Source organism: Mercurialis annua, linkage group LG5, assembly GCF_937616625.2.
Source record: "Mercurialis annua linkage group LG5, ddMerAnnu1.2, whole genome shotgun sequence".
NCBI classification, from domain to species: Eukaryota; Viridiplantae; Streptophyta; class Magnoliopsida; order Malpighiales; family Euphorbiaceae; genus Mercurialis; species Mercurialis annua.
Window position 1 is genome coordinate 5,705,590 of NC_065574.1, and position 26,620 is coordinate 5,732,209.

At 31.6% G+C, this 26,620-nt stretch overlaps 3 protein-coding genes and 2 non-coding genes across 5 annotated transcripts; 4 read left to right on the forward strand and 1 right to left on the reverse strand.

Annotated features, from left to right (window-relative positions):
* Nucleotides 1–8: 8 nt before the first annotated feature.
* LOC126682606 (nudix hydrolase 16, mitochondrial) lies at nt 9–2,659 on the reverse strand. The gene is made up of 4 exons (XM_050378339.2): nt 2,262–2,659; nt 1,399–1,513; nt 783–866; nt 9–452 (listed from the first exon to the last, which is right to left on the reverse strand). The coding sequence occupies exons 1-4, from the start codon at nt 2,330–2,332 to the stop codon at nt 213–215; spliced, it is 510 nt and encodes a 169-aa protein (XP_050234296.1). The 5' UTR covers nt 2,333–2,659; the 3' UTR covers nt 9–212.
* Nucleotides 2,660–15,010: 12,351 nt separating this feature from the next.
* Nucleotides 15,011–26,470, forward strand: LOC126680656 (glutamate receptor 2.7-like). Its single transcript, XM_056106079.1, has 5 exons — nt 15,011–15,493; nt 16,699–18,020; nt 24,823–25,138; nt 25,239–25,660; nt 25,776–26,470. Exons 1-5 carry the CDS (start codon nt 15,214–15,216, stop codon nt 26,031–26,033), a joined length of 2,598 nt encoding a protein of 865 aa, XP_055962054.1. The 5' UTR covers nt 15,011–15,213; the 3' UTR covers nt 26,034–26,470.
* On the forward strand, nt 18,296–20,234 carry LOC126680655 (glutamate receptor 2.9-like). Its single transcript, XM_056106080.1, has 3 exons — nt 18,296–18,958; nt 19,095–19,492; nt 19,736–20,234. The coding sequence occupies exons 1-2, from the start codon at nt 18,512–18,514 to the stop codon at nt 19,482–19,484; spliced, it is 837 nt and encodes a 278-aa protein (XP_055962055.1). The 5' UTR covers nt 18,296–18,511; the 3' UTR covers nt 19,485–19,492; nt 19,736–20,234.
* On the forward strand, nt 20,687–20,757 carry TRNAG-GCC (transfer RNA glycine (anticodon GCC)). Its single transcript has one exon. It is a non-coding gene; the product is annotated as a tRNA-Gly (tRNA).
* Nucleotides 20,765–20,855, forward strand: LOC126685262 (small nucleolar RNA snoR114). The gene has a single exon (XR_007643373.1). It is a non-coding gene; the product is annotated as a small nucleolar RNA snoR114 (small nucleolar RNA).
* Nucleotides 26,471–26,620: the final 150 nt, after the last annotated feature.

Here is a 26,620-nt window from a genome sequence, read left to right on the forward strand (position 1 = left end):
TCTAAAAATTTCTGGAACAAATGGTGAAGGATTAAAATTTTTAACTTTGACAAGTCTCTAAAAACATACACCAAAAAATTGTGATCCTAAGGTTTAAACTGCTATATTGTTTACTAAAGAGGAGACATTAAGAAAATTGCTGCAACAGATATCAGTAATCTGTGTGAGCATGAAATTTTTTCGATCTTCACTGGCGGTTCCTTATCTATAGTTTACATCTTATTTGGAAGCTGAGTAGAAAACTGTTTAAGGGCCTCTTCCATCCATTTATGTCGGCAATTGTCGACAGCTTCAGCAATGGGTAACCAACTTCTCTTTCGGGTGCTCTGCTCTGGCCATGACTCGAGCTCCTCTTTTACGTACAAACTGAACATTGAAGCTTTACATAAACCTTCTGGGCAACACTCGTCTTGAAGTGTTTTACTCTTGAAGTGATAGTCCCCTATGAAATCCTGAAACACCAGTGAAAACAAATATTAATACACTTGGATTTTCAGATCATATAGAAGCAAGAACTATTACATTAGAATTTCCCTACATTAAATACCAAAATCTATAGCGAACAGCTCCTCCGAAACTATATTGTACAAACCACAGAGGCATGCGTAGTAATCTATCATACAAAAATTAGATTCAACTTCTACAATTATAAGGCATTTCGAACGTTATTTCTCTCCTCAACCCAGCAATTCAAAATCAATGAGATAGATAATCACAGAACATCCGCATATTATTAGCTCAAACAGAAAAATAGAGAACAAATCGAACAATTAAATTCTCACCATTAGATCACCTCGAACTCCAGCTTCTTCAATGGCTTCCCTCACTGCAGCCTCTTCAACAGTTTCATCATTCTCCCATCCACCCTGTAAATAAATTATACAAACAAGAAAACAAAACAAGAAACAATATAACTTTCTTAATTTCTTCCTTAACATTCAAAGACTAAGCTATTAAAGTTTAATAAATGCTACATATACAAACACAAACCAACAAAGCACACGAAGTTAACCAGCTGGTGTCCATCCCTTGCTTTTTTAGTTTTAGGGTTGGAAGTTGGAATCAAATTAAGCTCCAGATACAAGGAAAGCAAGTGAGGACGTGAAAACGTTCTCATTTTGTATTAATGGCATTGAAAAGAAACTGGAACCAATAACAAAATGATATTTATTTTCTGATGCTAAAATTAGAATCTCATTTGTAGATGCACATGCATAACCCAAACGCAAAAGTATTCGATGACTGCTTAGGCAAATGGACATCCAACCTAAGCTAATCTTTAACAACTACTTAAAGCAAGTTCATGTACCTCACAGAAAACCAACCGAGTATAAATTATCCCTATGTATATAAACTGCCATGAGAACATGACGTTGTTCAACTTGCAAATAACATTACCTTCGGGAACAAGAGACCCGGTCCACTAGTTGAGTTAATCATAAGAACCTCAACAATCTTTTCAGCATTGGCATCACCATTTTCATCATAATTTCTATACCTAAATGGAATGCACCTGCCATTAAAACCTGTAGAGTTAGCAAACAAAGATCCAACAACAGTGTGCTATTTGCAATATGCATCGAAAGCTTCCCTTTGATAGCTCGAGAAATACAAAGAAGTAAAATTTAGATTCCCTAAATGCACTGCTCCAAAAATTACAAGAAACTGAATCCCTTTAAATTCACATCCAGAATCATAATCCAAAAGACTCAACAAAACTCCATGCCAATAAACAAAATATCTATAATCTCCTTTTTTGCAAACCCCTCTAGTTTACTTCATACAATAAATTCCTTCAATAACACAAAAAATATAACCACCTAGTCCCTCCAAATTCATTCAGAAACCCCTCTAGTTTACTTCATAGTTCATACAATAAATTCCTTCAATAACACGAAAAGAAAAATAACCAACTAATCCCTCCAAATTTATTCAGAAACTCCAACTAAACAAATAAGCCAATTAAAAAAACTGAAGCAGGCCCCATCAAATTATATCCAAATTGACCAATTCAACATATCCCAATTACCATTACAAAATTAAAGAGCCCATTGATCCTTAAAAAAAATTAATAATTGTACTAACTAAACAACACCATGTCAAAAAAAAATCCCAATATTACAATACACCAATCCAACAATAAAAGATTACAACCCATCAAGTGAAAAGGGGACAACAAACAAAAACTCACATAAAGATCGTAACTTTTCACCATCAAATTTCAATTCAAAAATAAAAAAAGAAAGAAAAAAGAAGATTACCCGGCGACAAGACGACAACCGCTCTCGTAGCGCTGCTGATGTCGGCCAGTGCGGGCCACTAAATCAGACATCACTTTCAAAATAAAAAAACCTTTAATTTTGGTTTTTATTTATTCTCCTTCAAAACCCAGTTGTAGTTTGGTTGAAATCAAACAGCTTCGCCATTGGTTCAAATCAAATCTGACTAATGATTCTGCATGCGCGGTTTCATAACATCATCATCGCCTCCGGCATTGCTGATTTTGGTTTAATCTACGGCTCAGATTTCTGTAATGTGACATTTGATCCAATGGCTGTGGTTCTTAGACTTTATTCTGATTTTGTAAAATATAAATTATATTGAGAAAAATAAAGAGGAAATTTTTGTGTGAGAGATTTTAGTGAGAGAAAGTTTAGCGGAGTTTAGAGAGATAAAAGGGCTTAAAAAGGAAAGCGGATGAATCGGATCGGATCGGATCGGATGGTGGGTAGTGTGGGGTGCTCAAAGTCACGTGGAGGCTGTGGGTCCTGTTCTGGATGTTGCAAAAGTCTGGCCCACCGTTTCAATTTGAAAAAACTAAGATTTCTATCAACAAAGGTGTCAATTAGCCCCCTCAACTTACATGACATAATCAATTAGTACAAATTTTAATTTTATAATCAATTTAATACAAAAGCCTTTCCCCTTTATCAATTTGCCCAATTTTTATTTCAAATCCAATGGGCGTGTAGATTATGTTAAGTACTAAATAATAATTACCCTTAAACTTATACGTTGTAATCAATTAATATTAAAATTAATTTTTTTATTAAATCATCTTGTCAATTTTTATCAGTTAGATTATATAATTATTATTATTAAAAAGTTAAAATAAAAAATACATTTTTTAATTATAATAATTGCTATTTGAGTCGATAGTAATTGATGGATACCGAATCCTATTGTAAGTATAATGGAGCCGAGTTGCAGGAGATTCACTCTCAGGTGATACCGGACTCCCCCTAAAGATCCGAAGATATGAAGGAGAAGCCGAATCTCTTAAGATTCGGTGACATGCTAATAAAGACCGAATCCTTAAAGATTCGAAGATATGCCTACAAAGACCGAATCCCACATGATCCGCCGAAAGCGCGTCAGGTCCGGGATTCGGGTAATCGACTAAGTATGGAAGTATTGTCCTACTCGGACACAAACACTACATATGGAAGGATAAGCTCTACTTTAGGAAGATAAGACTATTTAGGAAAACGTTCCTAAATAGGACTCTTATCAGATTAAGGTAGATCACGACAAATCAGGAGAATCTCTACGATATTGCCGAATCCCTATAAAGTAGGATTCACCTGCCTAATACAACTCTACTAGGTATATTCGACTACTATAAAAGGAGCACGAGTTATGCCTAGAAACACAATTACATTCATATACTCAAAACGCTGCTCAAAGCTCTAGACTGACTTTAGCATCGGAGAGTTAATCGGACAACCACCGTCCGGTTAGCTTCTACCCTGTTTTGCAGGTCTTACTCACCGGTTCAGAAGGCAGACTCCATCAGTAATCTAATCCTAGTATAAAAGATACATAATTTTAATTTTTTAGAGAATCATTCTAAAGTGAATTTTACTTTTCTTACTATTTTCATTAAATTCAATAAATTTAACAAAAATATTACTTTTAAATATTATTATATTGAATTAATATATTTTAGTATGAAAATTAAAAATTTCTAAAAAGATCATATTGTTACATTATTTTGAATATTGTGAGTCAAGGATGTACATAAGGGATTGATTCTTAGATCGAGACGCAGACATCATCAAAGAAGGATGATCACAATAAAATTTTGGCAAAACCCATATAGAGACCCTTGTAAATTTTATTGGTTTGTTTGAGAGACTCCTATTCAAAAGTTTGTCACGTTCGGATTCCTGTACTTATCATAATTCTTATTTTAAGGCCCTTTAGTGGACATAATTAGGCAAAGTGTGCTAGAAAATTATTCTAATTTTTTTAATCTTTTATGTCTTATAAATTATGCATAAAATACACACAAAATATAAGGACTTCTAACTATAATTTACCAGTATCTTCTTCCTCTAAACCTTTAAACTATTATGGCTGCTTCTTTCAACTCTGCAACCATAGCATCGTTCACAACTTCGACTATCCAAGCAAAAATTAATCTAATTTTATAACTTTTAATCCCTATAATTTTTTGTGGCGTGATGCCTAAACTCATGTCACGTGTTGGAAAAAAAATGAAAAATTCTAGAAAAGTACTGGGTAGATTGATTGTTCGTATTTCAATAAAACTTCTCTTAAAAAAAATTAACTTAAACAGTGCTCTGAAATTAAAGAGATAAAATTAAAGTTAAAAAGAAAAAAAATTATAGAGAAAGTCAGTTTTATTATTTCGGTTTTGAGGGCAGAAAGAAAATAGTTACCTTCGACTTTTGGTCGGACATCATCATCTCTTACGTTTTCTTTGATTTTCGAATAAAATGGTTCGTTTTTGAAGATTTATGTGTGGTTTTGGTGTATTTTGGATATTGCAGATTAAGGTTAGTGTATAATCATTGGTTAAATCAACATTTTTTAGTGTTTGTTTAAGTTTTAAAATCAAATGCATGTTAAATCTATGATGATTCGTTAAGAGTATATTTTGAATGAAAACGTTTGAAGATAGAAGTTTTAACCGTGCAAGTAGTGCACGAAAATTCTCATCACTTGAATTATTCCAATTTATTGACATTGTCAAAATATAATTCTTAAATTTCTGTTATGTTATTCACTTTTAGTAGATTAATTGTTCAAGTTTAATTTGATTTTGATATTTTATATCAATTAATTAAAGTGTATTTCGATTATTTTATATTTTTGAAATAAAAATAAACCTTTAACTTTTTAAAATAATTTAAGAAAAGGGTCACAAAATCTGAGGTCAAATTCATCCAGCTGAATTTTGGAGACCTGGCCCAGATGATTCAAACTTGCAAACTTCAGAGCAAACACGGTTTATTGGGCCCTATAGATCCAAATTTTAGATTTTAATCAAAGAAAAGTGTAATTTTGATCCACAAACTTGTGTAACACGGTCAATTAGGTTCGATTTCATTCATTAAGATCAATTATATCTACAAGTCTATAATTTGATATCAAAAGTTCAACTTTTCGTATTATTTCATACCAATGTTCTCGATGGTCTAAGTGATTTTTAAATGCAATGCACACACTGCTTAGTAGTGTTACAAGCCAAGTCTCTGTATTTGTTTTCACAAACCTTGTAACACTGATTCTTTCATTGTCAACATACTGTTAGATCAATTATTTATTTACATTAGAACATAACTAAAATCGAACCAAACCAAAAAAATATATTTTTTTAATAATATCAGACCGATTGATTAAGGTTTAAAAGCTGGAATTTTAGGTTCTGGTTTTGGTCGATTATTAAAATGGTATTCTGCATTTTGAATTCTTCAGTCAATTTTTAAAAAAATTCAATAGAAAATAATCTTATATGTTTAATCGGTTCAAATTTTATTAAGACCAATCAAAATTAATTTTATTAAAAATTTCAATATTTTATCCTTTTGAGTTGGATCATATGTCGATTTTCGATCAAACTAGTTGAATCGGCTAATTTTAACACAATAATGATAATTAGTTAGTATTTGAAATATTTAGATTATAGAACTCATTTCATATTCTCAACTTTAAATGTGTGAAAATTTGCTTGGATTTGACCCAAATCTAAATTTCACAAATTTCATATTCCAAACAAATTTTTTGGTTAAAAGCCAAATTCACCACTATCCAAACGCATTTTAAGATTATTTTTTTACTTTATATTAATAACGATTACTCCATCATTTCAAAATATTATTTATTTATGTGTAAAAACTTTATATTAATAAGTAATTTCAGTCTTTAAACTTACCATAAAAGATAATATGATATATATATATATATATGAAAAAATCTATAATTCTGTTCAGTGACGGATCTACATAGAGACCAGGGGTTCACTGGCCCCCCTGACAGTTTAAAGAAAATAAATTATCGGTAAAAAAAAGTGATCTTCTGCCAATAAATTTTGGCTATGGAGCAGAGTTGGAAAGTTGATTTCAGAAATATAGATTGTTATTACATGCTTAGTGGAATTGTGGTTGACAAGACTGTTAAAATTCAAGTTATATTAAATTAAATAATATTGTAGCTTAATCAAATAAAAGAGCCTCATCATCGTGAGTGAGGTCGATTCCTCACAAACTTTAGAAAATCATTAATTTTTTAATCTATTTTCAATAAATATATTTTAATTTTTACTAATTATTCATTTAAAAAAAACATATCAATTAAAATTTGGTTTGGTTAAAATTGAAAGAAACATATATAAATTATTAAGTTTTATGGAATGGACGTATGTCATTAAATTGAATAAATGACAATAATTAAAAGTTAAAAATATTAAATTGACTAAGATTAATATTTTTAAAATATTTGATCCGAATTACGACACCAAAAAGGATTTGATTTTTATGAAATTATTATACAACAATTTAAAAAAAATGAAAGATCAAAATAAATATTCCTATATATTTATACTAATTTATTAATTTTTATAAATAAAATATTATTAGCTTATAAGTTTTATTTAAAAATGTATCTATATTTTTAATTTGGACCCTCTGAAATGAAAGTCTGTATCCGTCACTCATTCTGTTCGAGATTATGACATTCTTTTTAACAGAAAGATCATGACATTAACTTGTTATGAAAGGGTGCTATTTTACGTGAACAAAGGTTACTTATATTTAATGTAAAATCAGTTTTATTTCAAACTATAAAATGAAACTACCTTACCCACCACCATAAATAAAAGATAGGAGGACTCTATTCTAAGTACAAATTCAGCAAATTTGTAAATTGAGGGAAAAAGTATGCATGATACATAAGTATTTATGTCATATAATAAACATTTCAAATTGCAATTTCAAAAAAATAGGGCACCTTCTAAAGAAAAGTGATTTGAGTTGCTTGATCAAATCAAAATCAAGGTAAACATAAACTAACACATGAATTGATTTTGTACCCACTAGTAATAGTATGGTAGGTGTATAAATGCATGGGATATGTAAGTTCACATACATTGCACCCAATGCCAAATAAACTAAATAATATCACTTTCCATATTAAATTGAAATTTTTGTTATCTTTATTAAACATTTTAAAGATATTTCCTTAGATAAGAGGTTTTAGTTATTTGAATTTTAAATATTAGAGAAAACTAATAATTTTAAATTAAATTTTAAAATGATAATAATTTATTTATAATATATATATGAGTGTGGTAGGCGGGGTAGTAGCCCTTTGCCCCGTTACTATTATCATTTTTTTCTTTATATATACTATTTTTTTTTCTGTTTAATTGAATATATTTTATTTTATTTTGTTATAATTGACTTTTTTTTTTGCAAAGTTACTTCTTCAATCCCACAAAAACAAGCTGAATTTTTATTTTAGACTTTCTAAAATATAGACTAAATTTTCATTCTATTTTGATTAGTTAAGTTAAAAGGCCAATTTTATAATTTCAACTACTTATATTGTAATATTCTCTTAATCGTCATTACTTTGACTTAATTCTTAATAACAAATTAATTTTTTTTAATTTATTTATAATCTCAACAAAAAAATAGTATTTTTAAAATACTTAAAAATATTTAAAATACATAAAAATATTTAAAATATATATATAATTAATTTAAGAGTATAATAGAAGCTAATTAAAAATGATTTATTGAACTCGTGCAAATCCAATTTGATCTGTATTGGCGGGATGGAGGAAGTATTATTTATATTAATTTGTTATCCTATTTTATGCAATTAATATATTTAATTTTATTTAAAAGTATAGGATTAAGATTTTCTCATGTTCAAATGAACATGATGAGTCATGTTCATTAATTTACACAATTTATTATAAAATGAACGGTGAAGATCAATTTAACTAAATTTTGGACTTTTTTGATCTACATGTTATTTATTTTGTAATGAATGATGTAGATTTAATGAACATGATTTCTCGTATTCTCAATCCAAAAATATAACATATTTAATATAATATAAAAATAAAAAAATAATTTTTTAATATAACATGTAAAGAGATTTTTTATTAATGAGATTAAAATGGAAGGAGTGAATTTTTTAATTTTATTTTACTCTAGTATATAGGATAAAATGAAATTGGTTTGTGCAAGTGGTACCAACTTGGACATAATGTTCCATTTTATAGCCATGCATAAAAATTCAGAAGCCAAAAGATTGTATATCATTTTTTATGCAAATTGTGTGTCAGATCAGACTTCCAAAGCTACTCAACAAAGATGCATTGAACTGAGACGTTATGGGCTTTTGGGGTTGCTGTAAATAATAAAAATCAAATCATTGAAGATTTACATAACATTTATGATAGAATTGAGGTTGATTTGGTGCATATATTTATTTTTTACTTTAGCATATCGAAAGTTATTTTATAATCTGATTCGTTTGGTCTGAATAATTTTATACAAGAGTATAACAAGTTTTATTGTCCGATTCAAAATATAAAAATCTATACTTTATTTAAAAGTAAATTAATTTAGTATCACTTTAAGTGACAAATTTCTCTATATGTGAATCATTATTTTTCGTGATGATATTATATATTAATCAGTTATAGGTAGAGGACCATGCTTAAATGATTTGAGTTTGCCAGCATTCTTGGATTTTGGGAAACTTTGATTGATTTGAACCTTTTTTTTTCTTTGTATATTCATTTCACTTTATAATATTCTTATTGTTCTTTTTTTGTTTTGTTTAATTTAAGAGATTGTTTTGATGTAACTATTTGTAGAGATTCTAGTTTCAAGAATGATCTACAGGAGACTTAGAGTTCTTTGTTTAAGAATTGCACTTGAAAATCCGAGAAATGTTTGACCAATAAATTTTATATATACTAGTTATATTAAGAGTAATAAAATTATGATTGAAACTTTTTTTTTTTTTTTGAATTCATCAAATTTCATTAAATCGAATATGAAACAGTTACATTTGTAAGAAATTCGGGATAATTCGAAAACGAAACCCGATGACCTGACATGGAACAGACAACATGCTGTCTGATTCGCAGATCTTACTTACGAAAACAAAAATTAATTATTAAAATTAGATTTGAAAAATAAAATCTATCAACACATGAATTATTCAAGGGAAAAGGGTCATTTATGCCCTTAAGGTTTGACTCTAAGATCAAGCAAGCCCTCAACGTTCGTAAAGGTTCAAATATGCCCCCAACGTCTTAAAAAGTGAACAACCATGCCCCCATTTTGACTTATAAATGAGACGTTGGGGGCCTGGTTGTCGAAAATGGAGGGCCTATTTGTTTATTTTGCAAGACGTTGGGGGCATATTTGAACCTTTCTGGACGTTGAGGGCTTACTTGATCCTAACTTCAAACCTTAGGGGCATAATTGACCCTTTTCCCATTATTCAAAGACCTAAAGTATATGAAAGGCTTATAGTTTTACCAGTGTTTTAAAAACCAGATCGGATGGTCGAAATGACATTTGGTTAGTGGTCTGTTTCTAAAACAGTAAAAAATCAAAATTTTGATCGGACCGGATCGAATCGGGTAAAGCGGCAATTGAACCGGTCAAACCAGACGAAGAGAGTTAGCGACAAAAAAGTTATTGCTAAAAACCTAAAATTCATCGCTAAAATTTTAATTTTTTTTAATTTTTTATTAAACTGGTTCAACCGAGATTGAACCAGTTGAACCAAGAAGAATCAGTGGCTTTACCGGTTCAGCCATCGGTTCAGTTTTTAAACACTGATTTTAACAGAAATAAGTTGATTATCATCAATAAAAACTGATAATTCATTCAATATATAGCATAAAAGAGGATATTTTTTTATTGACAATCTCTCAATTTTTATCTCTCTTGTTATATTTTTAAAATTTTAATTAATTATTATAGTTTTTTAGTTGTTTTGGTTTATATCTGTATTAATTTAAATTGTGCCGACGCTACTTCAGCTCCATCTTTATCAAAGTCTAATGGTGTGTCAATCAATTAAAATCATATGGTTAAAAAATTACACTCAATTTTATTTTAAAATTCCATATTTCATTTTGAAATATATGATCTTAAAAATCTCACTTTTATTTAATTTTTTTTATCCTTTTGTAAATCAACTTTAAAAAAATTGTATTGGGAATTCTATTTTTAAAAAAAAAATTTACTATCATTAATAAGAGTAAAAAAGAACATAATTATAATTATATTTCTAATTTTTGTATAAAATAAAATAAGATTTTTAAAATAGAACGGAGTGATTAGTTTTAAATAGAACTACAACACATCATTGAATTTTGACAAAAATGGAGTTGGAGTGAAGCAAAGACAATTTTAATGTAAAATATGAAAGTTCGATAATATAGTAAGGAATTAAAGTATGAAAATTACCCTATGAAAAGATCAATCAATTAAATTGTCTTAGGCATATAAAAAGAAAAAGGTGGTGGAAATTTATGGCTAAACTAAACCGTGTTAGGTTCCATAATTGACTAATAGGAGAGAAGTTTATCTTTGACAAATTATCTTTTCTAGTTCTAAACAAGTGTCTTATACATTTGTATCGAAGGATGAATTGTGAAAACTTATTAATCTCAACTATTATCATCAATAACCTAAATTGTAACTAAAATCATTTTTCTTTCTAAAAATACTATCTAAAGAAACCTAACCTAAGATAGCCTAACCTTTATATTTAAACATCAATTAGTCTAACTTTGAACAATTTATATATACAATCAGATCGAAGCTTATTATTTTTAAAACGAATAGAGAGTCATTTTGATTTTTAGATTTATAATTCGTCTTTAAATAAATTATGATTTAATCTATTCTAATAATTTGAACTATAATTAATTAAAATAAATTCAATTACATTTATTTGTATGTTTTCAAAATTTAAAACAGAAGTGAGGACATTAAAAACAAACAAATTAAAGTTGATGTATAAAATATTGAATACAAATATCTCTACGGTTATTTTGTATTCATTCTAAAACAATAAAATTGATAAAATTTATCTTATTTTATAGGATTATCAATCTAATGGTTAAAAATAGAATAATGTTATATAACCCAACACTTTTAACCCATCTTTTTATACCACTTGACATGATAATTAGACAAATCTCACCTTACCACGTAAGGTAGGTTAAAAAAGTTGGGTTAAAAAAATGGATTATAAAATATTATCTTTTTAAATATATCAAAGTGAATTATATGAACTCGTTCGATGAATTTAAGAACCATAATTATTCTTTACTTTATTTTAAAATTATTATATGCACAAGGGGACTTTACAACTACTAGTCTACATTTATAAGTACACAGATTAATAGACAGGTTAGCTGTCTCTTTTAGAGGCATTAATTTAATATAACTTGAAAAGCTAAATCTTTTTCCATTATAATACAGATGAAAAGATTCATACACAAATGAAACCATCCAAAATAGGCAAAACAACAAGACCCAAAACTCAAAAACAACTTAATTATGCTAATTAAAAATCATTTAATTTTCAACTTTTATACACATACGTATCAATTGTATATATTTTGGGATCTGCTTTGCTTTGATACTGTCTGATTTGGAACAACACCCTAAACCTGATTTTCTTACCTAGAAAACAATATCTCATCTTCTTTTTGGGGACTTGTACCGTACGATGTCCGGAGCCACTCTTCTATTGATTCAGGCCAAGCCGAATATAATTCATTAAAGCCGCAAACATTTTTAGTCTTTCTATTTACATTTAGGGTTCAAATTTGAAACCTCTAATTAAACTATTAAAGAGAAAAGAGTTCTTACCATTATGTTTCAATTTCCGCTAGTCAATATCTCTCATTTTGTTATGTATCCGAGCGATCAATCTATTTTTTATGGCTCAAATGGTACAACATCAAACAAAATTCTATTCAGATCGTGAAATCAATTTCCCACAAGCACTACAAAAGCCATTTTCCTTTTCTGATATATTTATATATTAGATAAATAAAAATATGAAATGATATATAATATATTGTTACAATTTTATTATGATAGATAAAATGAAATATTAAAAGAAGATGAAAAGATACTATAATATTAAAAAAATTAATTTTATAATATAAACAATTTTATTATGATAGATAAAATGAAATATTAAAAGAAGATGAAAAGATACTATACTATTTAAAAATTTTATTTTATAATATAAACAATTAGGTCCGCCGATGTCCCCACATCTTTGTCCAATCTTTCACATTCTCCTCCTTTATAAGAACACGTTTAATGCCCAAAACAGCATTTTGTAATCTTCACAAACAAATACAAATCCCATAAATAAAACTTTGATTTCTTTGTTTGTTGGCCAATCCTATTTCCAGGAAATTACCAAACTTACTCCGTCTCTATTTTCTTGAATTTTGACTATCTTCATTTCAAGAAACCAATTCATTCCTTTTCCAGAAAATACAGTTCTACAAATCTTGCTGCTGCTGCTGCAGGAAATGGTCAGAGCATTTCCAACATCAAGAAAATTTATTCGGACAAGACTATGGTGCGGTGTTTCGGCTTAGTTAGTGTTCTTGTTTTGACGGTTCTTGCGGCTTCTATGGTGGTTCTGCCGTTGTTGTTGCCACCTTTGCCGCCGCCTCCTCTCTTGCTTCTGTTCTTTCCGGTTGGGATTATGGCTGCTCTTATGTTCTTGGCTTTCTCGCCGTCCGACGCCGGAAATGTTGTTGTTTTTAGTGTGTAATTAGTTTGGACTGTGTAAGTTTAAATATGGTTGCGGATCAATGGTACATTTGGACTAACATTTTCTCTGCTATTGTTGGTTCATTTATATGGTTTTTGTTCTCTGTTTTATTTATGTTGAATACAGAGAAAAAGAATGAGATCTATGAGTACTTAATTTCTACTATTTGTGAAACAATACGCTCAAGATTACGTTATTTTTGACTGAAATTTAAAATGTCTAATTAGTTTTTTTGTTTACGGAAACGGAAACGCTGAAATGAAAAATATTACAATTTTATGATATAATAGGCCATTGACATACATAATTTAGCGCTTTTAATTAACATGTATATGGGGGTGACGCTAAGTTGAATTGTTAGAAAATATAGGAGGGAGTAGCACCATATCCGTATGGGGATGGGCAACAAAGCTTGATTGATTCTTGTATTTTAGATGGAGATGATTGCTGAGCCGTTACTGCTGATTTGTCTTGTACTAATAGCGCCAATTGACGACGGACATTGCCCGTCGCTACCGACCTATCTGTTCGGGATCCCCAAGCGAGCTAGGCAAGAAGATGCCAAGGAGAAGGTAACAATAGGAACTTGAGGAATAGAAAGGTTTGTTAGCAAGAGATGATATGAATAAGCTGTTTTCAAAATGGCCAAGCCGGCGCAAGCTTGTCTAAGAAGACCACGGTTTCTAAGATTATAACTTCCTCAAGTTGAGTGAACTTGTCGGGTTATGTTGTTCGATTTGCACCATACATTAAAAAATGATGGTGGAAATTTATTTAATGCTTAATGTCTTAAAAAACTCTCACCTTTCATTTCTTTTTCAATCCTACTTTGACGTTGTAAATCTGTCAATTTTACCCTATTTTACATTTTTTTCATTTCAATTGTACCCTAAAACATAAAATTGGCTTTTTTTTATTTGACAAAAATTCTTTAAATTGACCATTTTTATATTTAACTTTTTATATTAAAATTGACCATTTAAAAAAAAAACTTATTGAACTTTTGTCAAATAATTAAAGGTCAATTTTATGTTTTAGGGTACAATTGAAATGAAAAAATACAAATTGGGGTAAAATTGACAATTTTTCAACATCAGGGTAGGATTGAAAATGAGATGAAATGTCAGATTTTTTTAAGGCATTAAGCCTTTATTTAAATAAATTTGAACCTTTTCAATTTACATCATTCATTTTATAATGAATGGTGCAAATGAGATAATATAACCCCTCAAGTTTATTTCAATTTAAGAGAATATTAAAAATTATTTATCTACACATTATCGTTAGAAATTATTATTTATTCACTGAAAAGCATTTCTAGTACAGAAAAGTCTATATATGCGATAGGTTAAACTAGTAGTATGAGTAAAGGATCAAAACCCCTACCGAATTTGGCACGAAGTATCTAATAAGTCCAAATTCGTAAAAGTGGATCAAACAGACCCATAACTTGGCAAATCGTATCAAAAACCTCCTTAAGAGAATGGGAAATCACCCCCTTAAATTATACAAAACCGATTCAATTTAATCCCTAATTTTCACCGGAAAGCCACTCCATTTTGACTTCCCGGCGCCATTCGTCGCCCTCCTCAATCCACTCCGATCTAATTTAAATTTTAGTTATCTTAAAAAATTAAATAAATGTAAATATTAAACAAAATTAAACAGATAAAAAAATCCGTTCATGGGAGGTTCTTTTTGAGACGAACTCTTAGTAGTTTGATGATTGGAAAACGACAAATTTAAAAGTTGATACAAATTTAGAAAAGTTTAATAATTAATTTGATACAAATTTAAAAACACTCATTGGATATACATTTAAAAAGTTGAAATATAAATTTAAAAGAAATAAAAATCTAAACACTTAAATGTATATTTTTAAAAGTTCAAACACCACTTCTGTAATTTATCAATTTATATTTTATATTCAAGTCAACTATTGATATTTGATAGTAATTTTTTTTCTTCAATTAAGCTTAGATTCACTGAAGCAGCTCTGTTTTGTTAATAATTAGTTTACTAGTGAGTGACAAGCGTGACCAGATTTAGTTTACTAGTAGTGAGTGAGTGACCAGATTCATCGATTATTTGCAAATTTTGATATGTCTGAGTTGAAAGATGAGTAAAAAAGCTTGGAGAAATGTTTTCCTTTTCAATTTCTTGCTTCCGGCGATATTATTGCCCGCACAAACGGCGACGGCGCAGAGGCTGAGCTCAACAGTTCCGGTGAACATTGGAGTTGTTCTTGACATGGATGATTGGGCTGGAAAAATTGCTTTGAGCTGCATTAATATGTCCCTCTCTGACTTTTATGCTAATCATTCTGCTAATTACAAAACAAGGCTCGTCATTCAACCCAGAAACTCCGGAAAACAAGTTGTCGGCGCCGCTGCTGCAGGTAGTTTATTATTTATTTTAGCCTGATTTTTTTATCTATTAGACTATAGGCTGAATTGATTAGTGTAATGCCAAGCTTGTAGGTTTATTTATTTATTTTTATATGCAAATATAATGATATATTGTTAATTTAGTGAAATGTCAATTGGTATAGAATAGTTTTATCAGCTCATTTTTTCTATGATTAAGCTCTTGAATCTTCTTTATTAGGTACTTTATAGATTTTATCTGCTCATATTTTCTATCATTAAGCGATTTAATCTTATATTTTGGATATTTTATAGATTGCATTGCCTTTAATGTGATTGGAATTTGATCTCGTGCCTTGAATCGTAGTCAAAAAGATTTTGAATAAGATGACAATATAGTATTTCTGCACTGTTTAAATAAAATAAATTGATTGTTTTTTTTAAAATAAGATGAAATTAGATTTTCACAAATAGGATTAATGATCAATTGTTGAATAAGAAAGCAATATATAAAATGGGATCCTATGTCGATAGAGGCTCCCATAACTTTGAAAATTTCTTAAACTAAGGACCATTTGCAAAGTAAACAAAATATATAATCACCCTTCTATTTAGAGAAAAGCAAGATCGTTCTTTTAAGTGTTCATCACATTTATAATTAGTACTCTTACTATTGATACAGTTATCAACGCAACTTGGAGAGTTAGATTGATAAGCATTGTAATTTTCTTATACTTGCAGTCCTAACTGTAACTGATACATATTCCTTTGACAGAGAAGTTGATGAGATTAAAAAGAAAACAATGGATATATAATAAATTAATGGTGTTATGAGGCGGTCTTCTTGTGGACTTCTATTTTTTAGGCTTGGAATAGCAAAGAAATCCTAAAGATTGTTGCTGTATCGCAATAATTTGATGCCTCAAATGAAGAAGTAACTTTTCTTCAGATGCAAAATTATTTCGGTTATTTCCTTAGCAATCTACTTATATAAGTCAGATATCCTTTCTAAACTTTGGGTGTTGAAACTTTAATTACGTCCCTCTTGCTTGATTTTAATCTTGATTAATACTGGCTGTCAATCCACTTAAAGGATTAGTCAGTAATTAGTAATTACGTAATCTAGAAAAAATATGAATTCAGCAATTTGTGGCTGTGTTTATCTTTTGTGAACATAGCAAAAAAATATGAATTCAGCATTTTGTGACTGTGTTTCTCTTATGTAACATAGCAATAGATTTGATAAAAATTATGGAAGTGCAAGCGATAGTAGGTCCAACAACATCAATGCAGGTAGATTTTGTCGTTCATCTTGGAGAAAAAGCTCAGGTGCCGATTATATCATTTTCTGCGTCTAGTACTTCAATTCACAGTCCATACTTCTTCAGAGCGACACTGAAAGACTCATATCAAGCTCAAGCCATCACTGACATAATTCAAGCATTTGGATGGAAGGCAGCAGTGCCAATCTATGCCGATGATGTATTTGGAGAGGGAATTATCCCCCATTTAACTAATTCTTTGCAAGAATACGGTATCCACATTCCGTATTGGAGTGCTGTTTCCCCATCGGCCAACGACCATCAAATTGTTGAAGAGCTTTATAATGTAATGTCTAAGCAAATTACAGTTTTCATTGTGCACATGTTTCCCACCTTAGGGTCTCGGGTTTTGGCCAAAGCTAAGGAAGTTGGAATGTTCGGTGCAGGCTATGTTTGGATATTAACTGATAGTATGACAGATGCGTTGAGTTCATCAGATCCTTCTGTCATTGGCTTATTGCAAGGGGTGTTAGGTGTTAAACCTTTTATTCCGAAATCAAAAGAGATGGACAATTTTCGAGTTCGATGGAAAAAGAAGTTCCTTCAGGATAATCCTGATGAAGTTGATGCTGAGCTGAACATAAACGGACTGTTGGCATATGATGCTGTAACTGCTTTGGCAATGGCAGTTGAGAATGCAGGGATGACAAATTTAGGCTACGAGAGAGAAAATGTTTCCAGTACACGAGATCTTGAGAGTTTGGGGGTTTCTCGAAATGGTCCAGACCTTGTTCAGGTTTTGTCAAATATTAGTTTCCAAGGCCTTACAGGAAAATTCCACTTTGTTAATGGGCAGTTGGATTCGTCGTTGCTGTGTTACCAAGTGGTTAATGTGAATGGTGATGGAGCAAGAGGAGTTGGATTTTGGACAGCACAAAAAGGACTTGCCAGAAGTTTAGATTCCTTAAATACTACAGCTCGCTCTGCTTCTAAAAAGGACCTTGCTCATATTATATGGCCCGGAGATTCAGTTTCTGTTCCTAAGGGTTGGGACGTTGCACCAAAAGGGAAAAAACTGCGCATAGGAGTGCCAGTAAAGGAAGGTTTCCGTGAATTCATACATTGGGAAAGAATTCCTGATACCAACACCTTCACATTCTCAGGATTCTGCATAGAGCTTTTTGAAGCTGCAGTAAATCTATTGCCATATAATTTGCCTTTTGAATATATCCCGGCTGACATCTCTAATGGAAGCTATGGTGCTTACGACGATTTGGTCTTTCAAGTGTACGTAGGGGTAAAAGTTCATTTATTCTTATTCATTAATGCTCACATCCTCAATTGGAGCATTTTCTGGAATGTTATTGCCTCTTCATTAAATTTCTGCTGTTTGACAAGCATTTGATGGTGCAGTCGGAGACATTAGCATTATATCCAGCAGGTCATATTACGTAGAATATACTTTGCCTTATCTAGAAGAAGGTGGGCTGTCGATGATTGTTCCAATAGAAGACCATAACAGTAGGAAAACATGGGTTTTCTTGAAGCCTTTGACATGGGGGGTTTGGGTGACAAGCATTTGTTTTTTCATCTTCACTGGTTTTGTAGTCTGGGTTCTTGAACATAGAATAAATGAGGATGTTCAAGGAACTACTTCCCATCAAATTAGCACTAGCTTCTGGTTTTCTTTCTCAGCCATGGTCTTATCAAGTTGTAATTTTCCTTCATCCCTTTCAACTTTTTTTTAACACTTCTGCACAGTGATAGAATCCCAGCAAACACTTCTGTATGATTTTTTCCGCTAATATTGCAGGGGAGAATGTGATGAGCAATTTGGCAAGAATGGTAGTAATTATATGGTGTTTTGTTGGACTAGTGCTCACACAAAGTTATGCTGCTGCCTTATCGAGCTTTCTAACTGTTCGGCAGCTTCAGCCTACCGTTAACAATGTAAATGAACTCATTAACAGGAGAGATAATGTGGGCTACCAAGGAGGTTCTGCCATTCTTGGACTGCTGAAAAGCTTGGGTTTTAGCGGGTCTCAACTGGTGCCGTATCATTCTGCCAAAGAATGTGATCAACTTCTCTCAAAAGGAAGTAAATATGGCGGTATCGCTGCTGCTTTTGATGAAGCAGCATATATCAACATCATTCAATCACAAACTTGTCCCAAATATACCGTGGTTGAACCCAGATTGGATTTTCAACATTTCATATCCCGCGGGTTTGGTTTTGTAAGTTCCTACATCCATTTCTAGATGCATATCTCCTTTTTTCTTTTTTCTATATCTGGCATAGTTTCAAATTCCATTAACAAGCCTTGTATATGGTCATGACTCATGATTTTTCTTGTGGGTCTTTGAGTTTCAGGTCTTCCCTAAAGGATCCCTTCTGTCATCAGACATATCAATGGCAATTCTAAAACTGAAGGAGAGCAATAAAATTAAGGAACTGGAAAAGAAATGGCTTGTAACCGAAACCAATTGTACGGTTGATATTGAACAAATTTCCAGTAGACTCGGTCTTGATAGTTTCGGTGGCCTGTTCTTGATTGCCGGAATTGGTTTAGTTTTAGTGCTTCTGACATATGCAGGGATGATTGCTTATGAAAGGAGGAAGGTTTTTCTGATGAATCCAAATGTCTCAAGGCGGTGTAGAATTCTTCATGTGCTAAAGATGTTGAAGAAATCACATGCTTCTATCCAATCGTTCCCAAGAGATGCCAGTGGGGAACAAGAGCCACACTCCGACTCTGCATAATATACAAGGTTAATTTTGTTTTGCAGTTTTCCAACTATACTAATTTGTGTTATATATTGATAGCCTAACCTTCATTTTTCAAACATCGGGATGTTATTCGATTAATTCAGGTAAATTAATGTAGCAATTCGTAGGCCAATGTTGGCTTTCTTGATACCTATGGAACTCTTAATTCACCTGTCTACTGATAATACAAAACAAAGATTTTGTCATAATCTTACTACTATTCTTGATTTCGGTTGGTGCTGCAGGGAAACTCAATAGTTGGATTTTCATCTCCACGGCTTAGTATTTCTTGATCTGAGCAGGCATCGGCATGCTCCATACTAGGAACCGGATCTACGGTTGCTGGTTATTTGAATTTTGATCCGGGTGCTCTGAAGAAGGTTCTCCTTTCTCACATGGAGGGTTGTCCGAAGTAATAAGATTTCGGTCAGCATTTTGGTTTGAAGTGCGATGCTCTGATTGGTTGAAGATCTTTAACAAGTGGCAAATCGCTTTCCATCCTGAAGTTCTCGAACCAGGAGGTATTGCGGTGTTCTTGTATTGGTAACAAACATTGCAGTGTAAATCAAGAGAGCTAAAAATGAAACCATTCCTGAAATGAAGAATAAGCCCCAGGTGCCAGACGATAACCTCTAGGAAGACCTGAAAAAGAGACATTATATTGTTATCACATATTTTGATAAATATGGACTAATTAGTCATGGTAATCATTTAAATCATTAAAGTATATTTTATTTGCATCAATTAGTCCTTTTATCTTTTTATTTTCCGTTTGAATATGATTGATTCAAATCTAACATTTTGTAGGCTTAACCACTAAAGAATACCTTTTTTTTGGAATTTTTTCTTTTACGGCTCAAGCTTTTAATTTCGGTAAAGAACCTCCGTGAGATCAAGATGTGGCTGCAAAATTTTGTTATTTCTCATTTAGAAACTCTATTCAGCTTTATGGAGATTTAAATATGGCAAAACAATAAACACAAATCAGCAACTTCATCCTACCAAATATAAATTTGTCAGCTTTTTCTTAACTTATATACTAATTAACTTTTTTGAAAAAGAAACGAACTTTACCTTTACAATTCTGAAAATTGAGGATCCTCATTCTTTTTTTTTTTGCATATTTGTAAGCTTGACAAAAACAAAAAAGAATTTGGCTTTATACATTTGATAAAATAATTTTATCATCAAAGTAAGCACCAGTGGTCTAGTGGTAGAATAGTACCCTGCCACGGTACAGACCCGGGTTCGATTCCCGGCTGGTGCATTGGTGAGAGCTATGAGGAAGTTTGTGCTTCTTTGTGATAGTTGGGTCTATCACCTACCGTCTTAATATTTCGACGATATAGCAGTACATCTGAGCTCTTTTTTTTTTGTTTCAAAAGAAAAATCTAAATTTTCAAAGTGCAAATGCATTATGTACCAATGGATTTGTTTCATCTTAATTAATATTGTTATTTAAATATAATATATTATAAAACAAACGATAAATTTGGTGAGGGAACTCTTGATGGAGTCCGACCACCTGGGTAAATTCTCAGGAAGGCTAGTCTTGATGTAGTGTCCTCCTCCTTCTTAATACGGATTTTTAGCAATTCTTCCATAAATGCTTCCAACAAATCCTAATAAGTTAATAATGGGTATGTTTTAAATTTTAATCTAATTGAAGATTTTGGTCATATGTCAAATGGGAAGTTTTGTACCATTTCTTTAGAGAAATTCTTAGATAGACTTAGTCCACCACGTCATCCGTGAACTAAGCCTATCACATAATGACACGTCACTAAAATAATGGCAATTTTGTAATATTATTATTCAATTGTGTAAATAAGTAATAAACGAATTTACAAGATTGACATCATTTTAATGACATGTCATTATGTTATAGGCTTAGTCCACGGATGACGTGGTGGACTGAGTTTACCTAAAAATCTCTCCATTTCTCCCATGCATATGAAAACAACTTTCTTTAGGATAATTATTCAACTTCAATTACTTTCCATTTCTCTATATTTCAAATAAATTATTAATATTTTTAAGTAGTTATAATATTACAGTGTCAATTTTTTGTTGATCTTGTGGTTATATTTTATTAATTTACGGTTGATATTTTATTAATTTTATCATCAATAAAGAAGAAGATATTGTACGTAATATAAACTAAAAACAATTAAAATTAAATTGAAACTAAATAATAATATGTTAATTTTTTTATTAATCTTAATTTGATATTGTGTTGATTTTTGGTTGATTTTAGTATTAGTGAATAAGACAAATAATAATATTAAATTATTATAATGTTGTATTGTTAATATTGTGTTGATTTTTAGTTGATATTTTGTTGATTTTAGTATTGGTGAAAAAGACAATAATGATATTAAATTATTGTAATGTTACAATATTGATATTGAATATTGTGTTGATATTATGTCGATATTTGATTAATTTTAATATTAGCAATGATCACATTGTACGTGAAATAAATTAAATTGAAACAACATAGAAAAAGTAAAAATTAGTATAAAAAATATTTAAAAATTAATATTATCCACTTTATTAAATGTTGTTGATAGTGTATTGATTTTAAAACTGACGTAAAATATCAACAGTTAAAAAAATTAAAAATTAAAAAAATTTAAATTTAAATATGTAATAAATATTATAAGTGTAGAATTATAATAGTAAAAAAAATTAAAAAAAATTAAAAAATATTGAAAAATGAAAGTCAGTATAGAAAATAAAATTCTTTTGAAAAATAGAATAAAAAAAAAATTCATATAAAAAACTTTTTATTGCTGAAAAAGACATCATTTTTAAGGCGCTATATTTAGTTTGACTCGATCAAAATGTCAAAGACTTCAGTTTTTGTTTTTGTTTTGAAGAGGTAAGGCTTCAGTTTTTATTTGAAGTCAAATTATCTGTCTTATTCATCTGATAATTCTCTTCAATTCTGCGTAGATTCAAGGAAGCTTCTCTGATTTCTTGATAATGTCTTAAGTAAACCATATTTAATTAGACATAATGGCGAATCATCGGTTATTTGCAAATTCTGACATTTCTAAGCTGAAAGATGAAAACAAAAACCGTCTCTTTCATTTTCTTGCTTTGGACGACATTATTATTCGTAGAAATGGCGACGGAGCAGACAATTCCGGTGAACATGGGATTGGTTCTTGACATGGATGATTGGGCTGGCAAAATTGCATTGAGCTGCATCAATTTGTCCCTTTCGGATTTGTATGCCATTCGTTCTGCTTATTACAAAACCAGGCTCATCATTCAACCCAGAAACTCCAAATCACAAGTTGTTGGCGCCGCTGCATCAGGTAATTTATTATCTACACTGCTATTTATTACTCAAAAATCAATTAGATAGCACGGACACAACGCGAAATGGTGTTATTTTAAGGTTTTCTATGTATAAATTAAGTTTGGTGTTCGAAATGTCAAGTGTCGTACACGTGACCGGAACAGGGAAGTGTCCGTGCTACCTAGTCAATAACTCTCTTTATTATTTTTTATCATGATATTTACCATGATTAAGTTGTGGATAGAAGCTATGAATTACATGATATTTACCTGATTTTCACTATCTTGCTGTTCTAATTTCTCCCAAAATAGTCTAAATTTTAGTATAAGTCAATATTAGTCTGATATTACAAATTTTCTTTCCTTAGCAAATTACTTATATAAGTCAGATATCCTATCTAAACTTTGGATGTTAAAACTTTAATTATGTCCCTCTTGCTTGGTTTTATGTTGATTTTTACTGGTTGTCAATCCACTTGAAGGATTAATGAGTAATTACTTTATATAGAAAAAATATGATTTCAGCAATTTGTGATCGTGTTTATCTTATGTGAACATAGCAATAGATTTGATAAAAAATATGGAAGTGCAAGCAATAGTAGGTCCAACAACATCAATGCAGACAGATTTTGTTGTTCATCTTGGAGAAAAAGCTCAGGTGCCGATTATATCATTTTCTGCGTCTAGTACTTCAATTCACAGTCCATACTTTTTCCGAGCGACAGTAAAAGACTCCTACCAAGCTCAAGCCATTAGTGACATAATTCAAGCATTTGGATGGAAGGCAGCAGTGCCTATCTATGCCGACGATGTATTTGGAGAGGGAATTATCCCCCATTTAACTAATTCTTTGCAAGAATCCGGCATTCGCATTCCGTACTGGAGTGCTATTTCCCCATCGGCCAATGACCATCAAATTCTTAAAGAGCTTTACAATTTAATGTCTAAGCAATTTACAGTTTTCATAGTGCACATGTTTCCTACCTTAGGGTCTCGGGTTCTGACCAAAGCTAAGGAAATTGGAATGTTGAGTGCAGGAAATGTTTGGATTTTAACTGACAGTATGACAGATGCGATGAGTTCATCAGATCCTTCTGTTATTGGCTCAATGCAAGGGGTGTTAGGTATCAAACCTTATATTCCGAAATCAGAAGAGATGGAAAATTTTCGAGTTCGATGGAAAAAAAAGTTTCTTCAGGATAATCCTGACGCCATTGATGCTGAGTTGAGCGTAAACGGACTGTTGGCATATGATGCTGTAACTGCTTTGGCAATGGCAGTTGAGAATGCAGGGGCGATAAATTTAGGTTATAGAACGGAAAATGTTTCCAGAAACTCAACAGGAGATCTTGAAAGTTTGGGTTTTTTTCGAAACGGTCCAAAACTTGTTCAGGCTTTGTCAAATATTAGTTTCCAAGGCCTTACAGGAAAGTTCCACTTTGTTGACGGGCAGTTGGAGTCGTCATTGCTGTGTTTCCAAGTGGTTAATGTGAATGGTGATGGAGCAAGAGGAGTTGGATTTTGGACAGCACAAAAAGGACTTGCCAGAAGTTTAGATTCTTTAAATATTTCAGTGCACCTGTTTCTAAACCGGACCTTGCTCATATTATATGGCCGGGTGACTCAATTTCTGTTCCCAAGGGTTGGGACGTTGCACCAAACCGAAAAAAATTGCGAGTAGGAGTGCCAGTAAAGGAAGGTTTTCGTGAATTTTTGCATTGGGCGAGGATTCCTGATACCAACACCTTCACATTCACAGGATTCTGCATAGAGCTTTTTGAAGCTGCGTTGAACCTATTGCCATATAATTTGCCTATTGAATATATCCCGGTTAACATCTATAATGGAAGTGGTAGGGCTTATGACGATTTGGTTTATCAAGTGTACCTAAGGGTAAAATCCAGTTATTCTTATTCACTATTGATTAATTTGATTGATAGTAGAGATGTTCACTCCCTAAATTTATGCCTTTTCAGGAATATTATTACCTCATTCATTTTAGAAATTGTCTACTCTTTGGCAGGCATTTGATGCTGCAGTCGGAGACATTAGCATTTTATCCAGCAGGTCGTATTACGTAGAATATACTTTGCCTTATCTAGAAGAAGGTGGGTTTTCAATGATCGTTCCAATGGAAGACCATAACAGTAGGAAAACATGGGTTTTCTTGAAGCCTTTGACATGGGGGGTTTGGGTGACAAGCATTTGTTTCTTCATCTTCATCGGATTCGTAATCTGGGTTCTTGAACATAGAGTAAATGAGGATCTTCAAGGAACTACTTCCCATCAAATTAGCATTAGCTTCTGGTTTTCTTTCTCAGCCATGGTCTTATCAAGCTGTAATATTCCTTCATCCTTTTCAGCTTTTTTTGTTTTTACGCTTCTGGTGATAAAATCACAGCGAACATTTCTGTATGATTTTTGCTGCTAATGCTGCAGGGGAGAATGTGATGAGCAATTTGGCAAGAATGGTAGTAATTATATGGTGTTTTGTTGGACTAGTTCTCACGCAAAGTTATGCTGCTGCCTTATCGAGCTTTCTAACTGTTCGGCAGCTTCAGCCTACCGTTAACAATCTAAATGAACTCATTTACAGGAGAGATAACGTGGGCTACCAGCGAGGTTCTTTCATTTTTGGACTACTAAAAAGCTTGGGATTTAGTGGGTCTCAACTTGTACCGTATGGTTCTGCCGAAGAATGCGATCAACTTCTTTCTAAAGGAAGTAAGTATGGCGGTATCGCTGCTGCTTTTGATGAAGCGGCATATATCAACATCATTCAAACACAAACATGTCCAAAATATACGGTGGTTGAACCCAGATTGGATTCTCAACAGTTCATATCCAGCGTGTTTGGTTTTGTAAGTTCCTTTATTCATTTGTATATTATCTTCTTTTTCTTTATCTAGCATAGTTTCAAATTCCATGGCGACTCATGATTTTTCATGTGTGTGGGTCTCTCGTTGCGAGTTTCAGGTCTTCCCTAAAGGATCCGTTCTGTCATCTGACATATCAATGGCAATTCTAAAACTGAAGGAGAGCAATAAAATTAAGGAACTCGAAAATAAATGGTTTGTAACAAGAACCAATTGTACAGTTGGTAGTGAACCAATTTCCAGTAGACTTGGTCTTGATAGTTTCAGTGGCCTGTTCTTGATTGCTGGAATTGCTTTAGTTCTAGTGCTTCTGACATACGTAGGGATGATTGCTTATGAGAGGAGAGACGTTTTTTGATGAATCCAAGTGTCTCAATGCGGAGTAGAATTCTTGATGTGTTAAAGATGTTGAAGAAGCATTCGACGAAATCACAAAATGCTTCAAGCCAATCGTTCCCAGGAGATAAAAGTGGAGAACAAGGGCTGCAATCAGGTTCTGCATAATATACGAATACAAGACCGAATGTGAAAACTCATTAAGGGCGGTTTATCAAATATCCAAATCAAGTAAGACCCGCAACATCTACTGAGAAAAGGCAAGCGAATTCTTGATTTCTAAATTTAGTATGTTTATATCTGTAAATAATGAACATAAGTACTTCTATAGGATTATCATAATTTTGATTGATTGTACAGTTTATGCAGATTGGTCTTAATAGATAATGCTGCTGCTATATAAAGCCACATGCAACATTAGATGAAAATCTTTCAATTAATGTAAATTTCTTACCTAAATGAATAGTGTGGAGGTCTCATTGGCAATCTCCATTTAGCTAATAAAATATTTGAGCACGAGGTGAAAAGGGCATGCGTGCTTGTTTGTTCGCGTTTCAAGCTTAATGAGCATTTGCGTGTTGTAATATTGTGTTACGGAGCTTCACCTTT

Excerpts from the sequence above, each read along its gene's own strand:
- LOC126682606 (XM_050378339.2), bottom strand. The coding sequence starts at position 2,332 with ATGTCTGATTTAGTGGCCCGCACTGGCCGACATCAGCAGCGCTACGAG. Across the intron at positions 867-1,398 it reads CGGGTCTCTTGTTCCCGAAG|GGTGGATGGGAGAATGATGA; the intron begins GTAATGTTATTT and ends ATTTATTTACAG. Across the intron at positions 453-782 it reads GAGTTCGAGGTGATCTAATG|GATTTCATAGGGGACTATCA; the intron begins GTGAGAATTTAA and ends CTGGTGTTTCAG.
- LOC126680656 (XM_056106079.1), top strand. The coding sequence starts at position 15,214 with ATGAGTAAAAAAGCTTGGAGAAATGTTTTCCTTTTCAATTTCTTGCTT. Across the intron at positions 18,021-24,822 it reads TCTTTCAAGTGTACGTAGGG|GCATTTGATGCTGCAGTCGG; the intron begins GTAAAAGTTCAT and ends ACTCTTTGGCAG. Across the intron at positions 25,661-25,775 it reads TATCCAGCGTGTTTGGTTTT|GTCTTCCCTAAAGGATCCGT; the intron begins GTAAGTTCCTTT and ends TGCGAGTTTCAG.
- LOC126680655 (XM_056106080.1), top strand. The coding sequence starts at position 18,512 with ATGATTTTTTCCGCTAATATTGCAGGGGAGAATGTGATGAGCAATTTG. Across the intron at positions 18,959-19,094 it reads TATCCCGCGGGTTTGGTTTT|GTCTTCCCTAAAGGATCCCT; the intron begins GTAAGTTCCTAC and ends TTTGAGTTTCAG.